Below are 14,108 nucleotides of genomic sequence, written 5' to 3' on the forward strand. Positions count from 1 at the left end.
TAACATCACTTCCAAGCTGTCGCGCATGCTTGAGAGTCCAGCACTGAGGTCTATTGAGGATCCCGTGGTCCTCTATAGACAAAACCAATTCCCTGCAGTTGTCCCTGGTGACAGCTGGGGGGATTGCCACTTCTAGACGGTAGTAGCTCCGCCCAGTGTCTGGAAGTGTCAGACATAGAAGAAATTCTTAGACAAACTAGCCCTACTTTGTCTCAGTATATCTCTTGACTGGGTTGGAATTTCACTGAGATTCCAACACAGTCAAATTGAGTATTTTATAAAGATTATATGAATGCCGCTTTAAGTTTTACTAGTGCACTCCTCTACGATGGATGGATATAAAATAGGGCAACAAAGACTGGGAGACAGGAAAGGCCATTCCCTATAAAGTATAACATTTTGGAATGAACATCTGCTATGCAATATTTAGGCTAAAACAGCAAGGCTGTGACTATAGTGGAGTAGGAGAATATTTCCATTTGCTATTTTGGCTTAAATTATAGCATACATGTTTTTGATACATTTTGGAGTCTCAAGAATTACCCTTTGATGAGTGCAAAGCACTTGCGACATTACTTTAAAAAAAAAATATATATATATATATATATATATATATATAATATCCAACAAGATAATCGGTGCACTCGTAGGTCTTGTTTCCAGTGTTTCTTTTATTTACTTGTGCAAATTACCAGTGCTAAATCAAATAATTCCGACAACTGAGATGGTGATACAAGTAATAACAAGGATAACTGCCTTTACCCAAGTCTAAGAGGGAGGACCAATCAATAACTATCTCATGCAGGTCAATGTAAGGAATATTGTTCTGCAGAGCTACCAATAATCCATTCTATCAACTGATGCTCAGGACTCCAGCAGTATAGTTAAAGTTTTGATACATTAAACGAAAACACATGCCTTTCAGCCTTAAAATCTATTTCTTGTAACTGTTCATATCTGGATTAAGAGTGACAGTGACTACCAGAATGGTTTGTCGGTCATCTGTATTTTTGGTGACATTTCAAAATGTTTATTGTACCAAATCTATTCAGTTGTCTTAAACCACACTATTTTAACAAATAAAGACTCGTTCCTATCACAGTAACATGATAATTAGGAATCTGTTATCAGTAATTTAGGTCAAACGTAAATTTGATGTTGGCCTATCTAGTTGTGCACCTGGGTGTTCTTCCAGCAGCTTGTTAGTTAACACATTTGTCAAGAGATCCTTGGAAAGAATTAGTTGTATAAGGATCACTGAGCTTTTGTGAAATTGCCTAAGAGCCAGCAGTGCCCCCGATTTCTCGTATTTTCTATTTCAGTGGTAAAGTCAGTATTATTTACAGACTCTGGAAGGCCGGGGGATTATTCCTGTTCTGTGTGTGTGTGATGGAAAGCAGTGCACATACAGCCTCGAGGACCCTCTTCTATTATGTCCCGGACAGGCGACTAATGTACATTTTTGTGGTTGATTTGTCCTTAATTCATTAATCTAAGCTTTAAATGTTTGGAGGTAAATAGAAAACGGAGGAGAAGAGGCAGGGCTCGCACGAACAGCTAGAAACGTCAATTTAGCAGCAGGAGAAGCAAGAAAAATGCTCTCACTTCAGGCGGTTTTCATAGTAGAGGAACAGATTTCATCTGAGAAGAATTGATGGAGTGATTAGTGAACACTGCTGAGCACCACAGTGCACCGTCAGCCTGGGTTTGCGGTTTCAACCAGGCTTGCTCCATGCGTAAAAGTTAACTGTTTGGGTACCGCAGCATGGATTGGTTTAAAGGCCCTATGTGTAGCAAATTGAATCACTGTGACGTATGTATGCAGTGAAGTTGATTAAAATGCTGGAGTACAAATGTTGTGTTGTCATTTCATAATGAATCTGGCCTCATACAAAAAGATGAGGTGATAACAGGCTACGTAGAAAAAAAAAAAAGCCAATTTTCACCCCATAATAAACTTTGATCTACCAAGGTTATGCCTTAAGCTCTGAGTTGCTGGGAATTGACCAAGGAATTTAAGGACCACACCAGAATGAAACAACCATCAAGGAAGCAATCTACTTAATGTAGATGATCCCTAATGTTTCTGATTATCCAATAACGGTAGAGAATAAGTTTTTAATTGTGTCCCATTTGGAGCGACCAGATTCATTCTGGGATGTAGTCAGGTGACCCAAGGAGATTATTGTGACATGTTCAATACTATTGATATAAAGTAGCAGAAAAAAATCTATATTGTTATATGTTTCACATTATTCAAGACAAAATATGAATAAAAAAATGTTTTGCAGCATAACAAGATAGCGAAACCCACTAAAGCAACTGGAACAACGCCTTTACATCACCAGTTTCTGTTCTCACTTCCTGAGAAACTACAATACAACCTTTTTTCTCCTTTGATCATGTACATACTCAGCATCCTTATATTTTACAAAAATGCTTTTGTATGCTATAATTTTGCATGCAATTCCACTTTTCTATTTATTTCCCTTTACAAATTCACCCAAATTAATTTTGGAGCACAGTTTCATATTATTCATACGTGGTATTATATTTGTGTACTTTGTCATTGAAACTATATCTGCACACATCTTTAGAGATTGATTTTTCACCGAGGTAGAATGTATTTCTGACAGTAGTGCCACAGATCAGCAGATAAGGCAGGCAGTTGGATAGCAGATCATTAGATAATCAATGTCCTGTTGTAATTTAAAAGTACTGCATCTCTAATGGACGAGATGTTAGTCGAGATACTGGAATATTACATTTTAGATAACTGGTAAGCCTGTTCATACGTAATATGATTAACATTTAAAGTCAGACAAGTCCGCAGTAATGTTTTAAAAACAAAGTTGCGCTGAAACACAAAGTCTTATCTATATGGAGTTATAAATAAATAAATAAAATACTAGCAAAACTTGTTAAGGTATATAAAATGAAAAATACTACAATAATCATGATATAGCAAATTGTTCAGAATAACGACTGGCCAACAAATAAATTAAGAAAGAAGGATCACTCACCTTTGGTGGCAATGGAGGTGGCACCTTCGGTTTTATTGTTGAACTAAAAACAAAAAAAAATTAAATAGAAAACAATTATAGTCAATGATAGTGAAAAGCATTCTCTACCTTATGTCATGACTCATTCTTGCATTGAGTCATACATGGCTGATGGTCACGTTGTACTTGAGTTAATCAATGATTATACTGATGTTTTTTTTTAAACAGACATACACCAAAATACTGGCATTTATTTATATTTGAAAATATTTTAAAGACTCAACAACATTTTCTTTATTGTATACAAAATGACATTTACAACGTGTACATTTGTGAAACTAACAATGGGTGATGTGCAAATAATTAATGGAAAGTGTTCTGTACATTACATTCCTGTCGCTGCCGGTGTCCTGTGTTCTATACAGTCTGCTTTTACTAGGATCTACACAGACCTCTTTCACTATATTCTTTTTATGCCATCATCATCATCATTTTTTTTTTATCTTAGAAACTTAGTTTGGGTGTCAATATGGTTCTGGACACAGCATAATTAGCGGAATGCTGTGCAAATACTACCAAGGCAAAGACTACCCTGGACACGCATATTTTATTTGAGGCTTAGCAATAAGACCAAAATTATGACAAACACACATCAAAACACCTATTTCAAAAGGTAAAGCTATATTAATTGGTCACTGCATATTGAATCTGGTCTCATAGACATAGGTACCCCTTAGATAAATATAGGACTTCATCACGTCATCTGGTAAATCAATAATTAGTCCACCACTTATGGGTCTTAATTATGTTAAGAGAGAATTGATCTCTAATAAGGTGATAATTTATCACTTACAGCTCGGTATAACTGAATTTATGCTCAGTCACTAAATCCATATTTCTCGTTGGACATTGCTAATGGGGTGCCTGTGTAGAAGGGAGGGATTCTCAGCCCTGGATTCATCATCCATCACAAACATAACAAATACTCATGCCTCCCAATAGTCCTAGATCCAACAAGACAGTTCTACTTTTATTGATTCAAAAGTATGTTTTCAAAATGCTCAATGCAAGAATGTCCCTAAAAGCATTGTGTAATGCTTGAGTACAGTGCAAGAGGTTTTTTTTTCCAATGTGAAATCACTACTACAGTGCTCTACCAATAAACATACTTGGCTGGATTGCACGAGTTCCCATGTCAGTTTCATATATGCTGGGACTTATGAACACACAAGGCAGGATGCTACGCTGTACAAGGAAAAAGCTAATTTTATGTTTTTTCCTGATGCTTTTTTCCATTTTGCTAATTTACTTCCTGATTGGAAAACAAACTATTGCTTACTGGGTGTCCCATGCATTTTGTTTTATGTTGCATTATTATTCAGAACTTTAATGCTTCACAAATGTGTTGCTTCTGATATTTAACAGAGTAGTTTGGGCTATAACATTAGCAGTTTGCTTTATTTCCTTCTTAACCACCTCTGTGCTTAACACCATAAACAATGTGCAGAATTGGGTACAAAATATCTAACGTTAGGTTATGAAGTGGCTCTGCAAAATACTTTAAAGGCGTTTTAAGTTTAGTCCTGAGAACATTTTATGAGGTTTCAAGTGTTTTCAAGTTCAAATGTAATCTGTTCAGTGTTGAAAGCACAAGTACACTGCATGTAATGTTTCCGAATGAAAATGCGATATGTTTGCCTTTTAACAATTGCTCTGGGCATCTTCAATTCCTACTTCTTTATATTTTCTCTTGCAGCAGAAAGCCTCTTTTCTAGATGCTATGTGATTCGAAATCTGCTGTGACAGTGTGTGACTGAATTGAAATAGTTTACTGAATATGAAATAATTTGAGTATCTTTTAGCAAATTCTTGTAACCACATTTTACAGTCAGATAAAATGTTCGCTAAATCAGTGAAGTCCTGTCTATCCTTTAATGGGTATTATAGGCACCAAAGCTTTAGCTGAATGAAGCAGTTTTGGTGTATAGATCATGCCCCTGTAGTCTCACTGCAGAGTTTTCTGCCATTTAGGAGTAAAATTACTTTGTTTATGCAGCTCTAGGCACACCTCCCTGCATGTGACTTGCACAGTCTCCCTAATTACTTCCTGTAAAGTGAGATCTAATGTTTACACTTCCTTTATTGCATACTCTGTTTAATTTAGAATTTCGCATCTCCTGCTCTGTTAGTAGCTTGCTAGACCTTGCAGGAGCTTTCTGTGTGTGATTAAAGATCAATTTACAGAGCGGGAGATAAACATATCGAAAGTACGCTAACATCTGATTGAAATTAAGCCATTTGTTTCAAGCAGGCTGTGTCAGTCACAGCCAGGGGAGGTGTGGCTAGGGTTGAATGGACAGATTTAAAGTTATTTAACTCCTAAATGGCTGAGCATTTAGAGGTGAGACTGCAGGTGCATGATCTATACACCAAAACTGCTGTATTAGGCTAAAGTTGTTTTGGTGACTACAGTGTCCCTGTATCAAGCACTTCAGCTATGTTGGTGCCTGGATTATCCCTTTAAAACTGAATATTTTTGTATCAGTGTTTTGCCACCTCTTTTAGCAGTGATTTGAGTGTCTACATAGGGTTAGCCACAGGTCACAATGATTCACCTCTGTAAAGTGTAATAATATGATTAATCAATGTGTAAGGGTGTGAGGGAGTTTGTATGAACAAATCTCAAAATTTCCATTACACCAACTGTGAAAATCTTGTAAATCCTTACATGAGACTGGGTGTGTAGATCTTGCTTACCATTTTTATTTTTATATGACTGCTTTATTGCTACTCTGCTTTATTGCTGTAGTTTGCTAAATTGTGACGTAAAAATGTATATATTTTTAGGCATCTACAGGCATATTTATGTTGTGATATTACCTGCAAATGCATAGGCTTAAATACATACTTATCCTAAGGTCCCTGAGCCCAGGAGGCATTTACTATTTCAGTAACTTATTTAAAATTGAATTTTTTTTTCTGCTCTGCTGCAGTCGATTTGACTTGCACAATGTTAACTCATTATTCATAGAGATTCCACATAATTTTTGCAAGACAGAGCAATTTTTCTTTGCTGCACAAATGCGGCTTATAATCTATAATCAAGTATAGCACACCTGTACAACATACAGCCAGTCAAAGGATTTTGGGTCAGCCCACGAAAAATGTAGACTCTATGTGACGTGTTGGAGACAGTGGCCTAAATATCGCTGGTGCGCTGCACCGGGGCCCGCACACTAAGGAGCACTTAGGAACACCCAGTGGGCATGTGTAAGAAGGGGCCTGATCGGACACTGTGGCCCTTAAGCAAGGGGCTCAGTCGCACTGTTAATCGGCAACCAAGGAGGAAGTGAGAGTCTGTAAGGGGCATGAGGTAGTGTGGAGGGGGCCAAGCCGGGAGAGAGAGAGAGGAGGACAGAGCAGAGGAGAAGTCAAGAGAGGAGGAGGTGCAGGCTGCAAGAGCTGGCCCCTAACTTACAACAGCTTCAGCCTGCAGAATGGACACCAGGGAAGCAATCCCGCAGCACTCAAAAGGTAGGAAACTGGAGGGTGGCTATAAAAGTGCAAATTTTGAACAGCAAGTGTATCTGTATGTCTGTCAGTGTGTGTTAAGTATCTGTAGGTCTGTCAATGTGTGTGTGTGATTCTGTATGTCTGTTAGTATGTGTGTCAGTGTGGGTATCTGCCAGTGTGTGTGTGTGTGTGTGTGTGTGTGTGTGTGTGTGTGTCTCTATATCTTTTATATTTATATAAATGTATAATTATATGTCATTTTTTCCCTTTCTTGGAAAATGAGGAGATAATCTATGTGCGGCCAGAAGACGTTTAGCTCATTTAAATTTTGTTCCCTACCTACTGCAAGTCTGAAGTATAGCACACAGCTAACTGTCCCAAATATGAATTATATTGACATAACTGCACCCCCCTCTGGTGAACTTGGGATGCCAGTCTCTATCAGTACTTTAAAAGTGAGGGCAATGCAAGGCATTTTTACGAAGGCAAGACAACACCACCACTATGTTGCTTAGACAAACCCTCCTGCTCGTCCTGCATGACTGTAAGTTCATCTGTCACCTCACCAGGCATATGCATTATATTCTAGTCTCAATATTACACGTTCAATGTTGCTCTTTTCTTTCATTAGCTCCCTCACTGAGGGAGTCGGAGAATAATCCAAATTGGTAATTACGACCAACATTTTGCAAGACTCCCACATCCTGTTGAGTGAACAAGCCCACTAGTCCATTTGCATGACATTTTGATTATCCTCACATATCTGTTATCAGGGAGTTAAAAGTTCTTTTTTTGTTTAGGTAGTAGATCAAATTTAATGAAAAAAATAACTTTCCTTTTATCAAACAAAGAATGATGCTTATCATAGCCTGCTCTCATTTCAATGCAACGCTTGTAGCATTTAGTTCCAGTAACCAGCTGGCTTTATCCCAATTATACAGTTTTATTTTATAAACACATGGGACTTAAAAGTAAACTTTTATGTAAACAAACTCATCAACCTGTGCCATGTCTTAATGCGCAAATGAGGAAGATTAAAACAGGCAGTCAACCAAGAAAGCACTTAATGCATGACACATTATGTTAAACCTGTCAAGAAAACAAGCATTAAAATAGGTGTTGGCAGAGAATTTATACTTCAGTTTATCCTGCTACTTCAGAAAGGAATTATTAGCAGAAATAAAACACTGGAAACATACAGCTTGCACAGACCAAGCAGGAACGGAAGCACTGAGCCACAGTAAAGAACATACAAAGGACTCAACAATGCTAAAGGAGACATCTTCTACACTGCGGACAGACAGATTTCAGACCTCTTGGTGATTCAACATGACAGTGAATCAACAGAAAGACTTAAGTTCGAAGAGATACATTCCTAAACACTCAATAGATGTCCTGCACAAGCTACTAGTGTGCAGTTGTTTAAAGTAAGAATTTGAGAAAGTACCTCATTACCAGATCTGACACCTTTTGTTAAGACAGTTTGTTGCAAAGTGTACTGAGTGATGAAAAGGGGAGAATTGTTGGGAGTGTTAGTGCAAAGTCTTTATGGTAGCATGCCAAATGCAATGCAATGAGGAAAGGAAACTATAGCCAAAATAAATATTTTTCTTATATGAAAGACTAGGTATTCACTTTCTCAAATACATATGCAAACATTTTCACATGTTAACAGAATGCAACATGTTTGAAATAATGTGCTGAACTAATTTTCCTGTTAGGGAAATCTTTAGCAGGCTAGGGAAAATAAACACATTTCCCCAGCCTGGTGAAACGTATAACTTAAAATGTAAGAATTGTTACACTTTGTCAAGGTGTGCATCGTTCACAAATGTATTTATAAATATTACAAATGCTCCCTTCATATAGGAAAGGCATGTATTTTAGCTAGGTTTCCTTTTTTTTATGGCCAGAGTCCCATTTCTTAAAGTGTGCATGAAGCAGAGACCCAATAAGTCGAGATATGAAAAGGACTTACTGTTTAGATTCATCATCATCCTCATCATCTTCTAAATGTGCCACATGTCCCCTGAGGAGATGAACAAGGTACCATGGCTGAGTGGACTTCAGTGATATGACTAGAGCTACTATCAAAGGCTATGGCATGCAATACCTAAGGGGTTTTATTTGGGCTACAGAGTATAGAGTTTTTTGGTATCTCTGTCTATGCTTTAGTTTTTCTGGTTACAGCACAGATACAGTACACACCAATTAAAGCTCTGATACATCTGCACAATAAACAAGGGGGCCGGGAGGCATTACAATAAAAACAGCACACTAAGAACACAAAGGGCACAGAAGATAGCTGTTGACAGACAAGGAGAATGAATTACCGCTGGTGCAACTCTTCTTCCACTGATTTCAGAAGACTCCTATAAAGAAGGAACTCAAATCACATTATTGATCTTAACAAATAGTGATAAAATACTGTAAAGATTCATATATATTTAACAGATTCCATAGACTAATGTAACATGAAAACCAAAGAATGTAAATCGTAGGACAGAGCTTTAATTAATAGATTATGAAATGAGCATTTCATTGTCAGTTTTGTTTTAAGTGCTCTGAACATTCACACACCATACATGTTCATAATGATTGCAATAAACATATTAAACAATTATAAAAAATAAAATAGAAAGCCCAGACCATACGTTGTATGCCACTTAAGGTTGGGTCAAGGTTTGAGCAAAAAAAAAAAAAATCTTTTATTTGACTCTTTACTCTCTCTATATTTCGGAAAAATAGATGATTGGCTGAGCAATTGAGTAATTGGATTGCACAAATAAATAAGTATGTCTATCTGCATTGGAAGATCATACAGTGATACACCAGCAAAGATTCTTGTCATCTAGCACTTCCACCTTATTTGTGACCACTTCCAGCTGTGATCTTCAAAATATACGGTAAGAGAAGAAAGTAAATAAAAAAAATTCTATACTATGTCTTGCTGAGAGATAATTTGTTTTCAGCATACTGGCAATCCGTAAACACAAACGCTTCATCTGACCCCCCGTCACACAAGCATGCAATTTCTGAATTTCTTCACTTAATATACAGCAGATTTTTCTTGCCATCAAAGGATGCATTTTTGCATTTTTTCCAGTGTTTCGTATTTGATGTGACCTCTATTACTGCTGTAGCATATTTTCAATATCTGTCAGCTGAAAGCAAAACTTTAACGTTTAGAAAAGAAAGTAAGAGTAAAAAGGTATGCTGTATTTTGAGTTGCTTTTCTAATGTTTAACAGCTGTAAGTATATGTTTTCTAATGGAAAACTGAAATATGTTTTTAAACCCATTGTCCCGACCACAAATTTAAGGCTGGTCCTGTAGTTGAGGGAAGGGCTTGGGGCCCCCTTTATAAGAGCCTCCAATCCTCTCTCACATACCGTTATTGGTCTGGCGAGTAGACCCTCCCACCACTCCCTCTTTTCACATCACCCCCTATTGGTGGGCCCTCTTTTATTACAGGCCTACTGCATTTTACGTCCGAGCAACCCACAACCGACTGGTGTTTTTAAACTACGTTATTGTTTCCTCTTTACTTCCTCTTTCAGACTTTGGTCTTCTTTACTTAATTTCTGATCTATTTCTCTTTAAAACATAAGACAAAGTAGGGTTTACTTGACAATTGTGACAATAAAGGAAGCTTAAGACATGCTCCACTTCCTTTGTCAGGCTGACATTATCCAGCCTTTGTCAAGATTGCCAAGTGTGGGAACAATACGCAAGACAAAAAAATCCCAACTTTGTTTTGTGTTATACAGATAACTATAATAGAAATTAAGAAAAGAAGAACATATTTGGAAAGAGTGAGCGTAAAGGAAACAATAAGAGAAAGATAAGTTTGAGGTGACAGTGGCACTGTAAGTGGATAGGACTGTTTATTGTTTAGCACAGCAGAGCCATCTTACATATATTTACTGCACTGCCCTCATCTGCAGCCCCTGTCTGATTGGCAAATGGTATAGGTTTCTTCTACGACTGCACAACCTTTTCCCACTTAGACTGTTCCTATCATGTCTGTTTTGGCTTCTACTTAATAATCTAAGGTTACAACATTAAAGTTTAATGGATCTTTAAAGAAGAATTATTTTAAAGACATTCCTTAAAAACATGTAGTGAATGTAGGCAAGGATGTTATATTTAGAGAAACGGCTTTGATTAAGGCAAGTGCTTTAGAAATCCTCATTCCTCTTACAAAACTATTCTTCACCCTTTGTTCACTTGTTAGCATCTCTGTTCTATAAAATAAAAAGGGCTGCAGTACAGTAATATGATTGCTAGTTCTGAGGTCAGTCTTAATTTGTTCCACAGTGTCACTTTCATGCAGACATCAAAGGCGGATTCCAGAAAACACTGCTCTTATTTCCTACTAAAATTGCTGAACCACACTGGGAATTTATTATCGGCCATTAATACTAAACAGCAGAGCTGCATTCTCTTATGTTCTAATTACTCTATTTCCCTAAACTAAAACTTTCTTAAAAGGGGGTACCATCCAAGTTTTTGTTTTTTTTTACAGTCAGGTATCAGAATGCTCATGTTGTAACTTTTAGCAGCTGGCAGGCAGAGATTCTGATGTAAAATAAATGACACAGTCTGCATTTTCTCATCTTTCTACAATTATTGTAATAATGATAATGCTCTTAAAAGTAAATCCGCAATAATAGGCAAATCAGTCATTTTGAATGAAAATGAAAGGGAGCAATTAATATGTTGTTTCTTTCATCTTAAAAGATGGTTAAGCTGTTTAACCTGTTCAGGTCTGAGTAACTTGTCATCTCACAACAATGGATGGAAAGTTAAAGGAACATTTAATGTAGTGGTGCTGGTGTCTTTGCAGGATGCACACTGTAAACACTGATTTTTCAGAAAAAGGGCAGTGTTTACATTGCTGCCTGGGAATACCTCTAGGTGCGGTCAATCAGAAGGCCACACGAGGTGCTTCCTGTGCCAGTGTACACACAGTGCAGCACTGGTATTAAGGGTCTCCACACTCTGCATCGAGGCGCTGAACGTTCCCCATAGAGATGCATTAAATAGTTAGTTTAACACTATAGTGATGTATTCCTGACACTAGTTTTCCTTTAAAGCAAACTACACTCATGTAACACATTCATCCATTTGTTTTGCAAGAACTACCTGAACAGAGAGACTGAAAAATTTCTCAAACTCTATTTTTCATACCGAGATCATTTTAAAATGATACATTTGTCAATATATGCTCACTTATTATTCAAACAAATTGTTTATATGCACAAACTCATCGGGAGAAAAAAAGTCATCTTCTAAACTTCTTATCTATGCAGTCCTTTTTTTAAACGTCACTGTGCTTTCCTCAGACGGCAATGTCAAATTAAGATCTTAATTGTAAACATCTGTATTTCTTGTTTTAAAACTGTGAAATAAATGTATACTAACTACAAATAACAAAAGCACAAAAAATACAAAAATATTCATTATCTGAACTATTTCAATAAGAAAAAAAAAAAATGTCCACATACCTTGCTAGCAACATATGTTTTTCAACTGTTGAATGTTTCATGCATTAGCAAACAATAACACCAGATTTATTTAAGGACTGCATTTTCAATAAGGCAAAAAAGCACTTGCCTACTTTTAAGGAGTTGGAAATGGCATGGCTTACTAGTAGTTTAACACTTGACCTCATTTAGATTTTCGCTTGCCTGTTGTGCATGCCCAGCCCATAAATACTTTCAAATCGAAAGAAAAAAAAGTTAGGAGACACTTGCAGCATTTATTTGTTGGTACAACTCGGATGTACACCCATTCTCAGAATGCATGCAGCGCAAATTTGCCAATCTATTCTTTATGTATACTGTAGAATACATTGCAAATCTACAAGGAAATACACCATTGATATAACTCACTTGTTTGCACCAAGAAAGTATCCGCTCTGAGGTCCTTGCCCGTAGTCTAACTGTAAATCCTGTATCAAAAAAATAAAGTAAAATACAGAACATTACCTTGCAAGACACTGTCAAACAGCAAATCTTTTATTTTTAAATGATTACATACTTTTAAATTGCACAATATTCCTATATAATTTATATTTTTGTCTCCAAGCACCGCAGCCACTACAGGTTATGGCAGTGGTTATGGTGCTAGAAGGTTATGGATACAGTCCCATTATTTTGTGTGAAGCCATTTTTCGAAGAAGAAAAAGGAAACTGAGGATTCCCCAGCACTGACAGTAGTACTGGCACAGAGGTTGAAGCATCATATTAGCAGAAATTCACCCATGTTTAGTGTGCCATGAAACCTCCAGGTTTGCATTGGCTAATAATTTGTAATGCCTGGCTAGTAGATTAGGACTATAACTTTTAAGTCACAATATTAGAGAGTTTCACCATCCACATTAAGCATCCAAAGTATTTCTACAAGAGGCATTTGGGTCAAATCAGCTACCACATCTGTGGCACAGGGCAACGTAAAAAATGGTTTCACAAACAAATGTAGGAAATGCACCATAATCACTACACTAAGCAATGGTGATTATGATACTTGTAGTGTCCCTTTAATAATATGTTTAACCTTGTTTCTATTTTAAATAATGAATGAAAAAAAAAAGTGTCAAATAGAAAAATAAAACAAATAATATGTGAATGAAAACTAAATATCCTACTAGTTGCTTCACTGTGATGGTCCGTGTACATCAAATGTTTGCCACCCAAAAGATGATACACATCGACCCACCTGGCTCATAACATTTAGCGTGTGAGAAGGAGATATGGGCTCCTAAAAGCACATTGCTCAGCTCTACTTAAAAATTACTATAGTAAAAGTAGTACCATCACTGTCTAAATAAATGTACTGTCCACGTTTTCAATACCACTTTGGTCTTTTCTCAGGCATGTTAAGGAAACAAATAGGAATAACCCCCTTTAAACAGAGTAATGCTGTAATGCAATAGCCCGCTTGAATCGACAAGGAAACAGGCCTGTTAGGGCAAGGAAACAAGTCAACATGCAAACAAGTCAACATGTTTAACTGTATTTAAAGAAGATGTTTATATTGATATATAGCATGCCTGAAGAACATACCTGAGCAGTCTTGAAAGCTTGCTCTCTAAATCTAATAAAGTTATCCCCTATAGAAACCTTTAAAGGAAATAAATGTTTACCAATAGGTTGTTGGCATCTTCTTTTTGACTGACCATTTTGTTTGTTTTCAAATGTATTTTAATCATTTTAGAATAGCCTGAGAATTATTTACAAAACGGTGAGTTCTAAAATTTAGGCTCAAAAAGCGGAGTTGGAAAAATTCTCCACCTGACTCATAATTCAAATCTGAACTATTTTTGCCTAGCTTGAGGTCTGCTATTTAGTTTTCAATTCACTGTTTAGTAAAGAAATCATACAATTACAAATCTTCGAACATTCGTCAGTGCAGAAACCGTAAAAGAAAAGGTCCTTGCAAATTCTACCTAAGTACATAATAATTTATATGATTTTTCAAGTATTAAGTTTTTAGTGAAGGACAGCATTACAAAATAAAGGAGTACAGAATTTAGCTCTATTTTATAATGTATACACACGAGGTTCTGCAATACCAACAGGCAATACAA

General features: G+C 36.6%; 1 protein-coding gene across 3 annotated transcripts in view; it reads right to left on the reverse strand.

Annotated features, from left to right (window-relative positions):
• The window catches only part of MAP4K3 (mitogen-activated protein kinase kinase kinase kinase 3), a 255,671-nt gene that overhangs the window by 49,897 nt on the left and 191,666 nt on the right, over nucleotides 1–14,108 (reverse strand). For 2 of the 3 annotated variants that reach the window (XM_063443637.1, XM_063443635.1), the window contains 4 exons: nucleotides 12,412–12,470; nucleotides 8,849–8,887; nucleotides 8,494–8,544; nucleotides 3,024–3,066 (listed from right to left, as the gene is read on the reverse strand). In XM_063443637.1, the coding sequence (XP_063299707.1) occupies nucleotides 3,024–3,066; nucleotides 8,494–8,544; nucleotides 8,849–8,887; nucleotides 12,412–12,470 (192 nt within the window). The remainder of the gene's footprint in view (nucleotides 1–3,023; nucleotides 3,067–8,493; nucleotides 8,545–8,848; nucleotides 8,888–12,411; nucleotides 12,471–14,108) is intronic. The other variant, XM_063443636.1, reaches the window with a different exon arrangement.

Source organism: Pelobates fuscus, chromosome 2, assembly GCF_036172605.1.
Source record: "Pelobates fuscus isolate aPelFus1 chromosome 2, aPelFus1.pri, whole genome shotgun sequence".
NCBI classification, from domain to species: domain Eukaryota; kingdom Metazoa; phylum Chordata; class Amphibia; order Anura; family Pelobatidae; genus Pelobates; species Pelobates fuscus.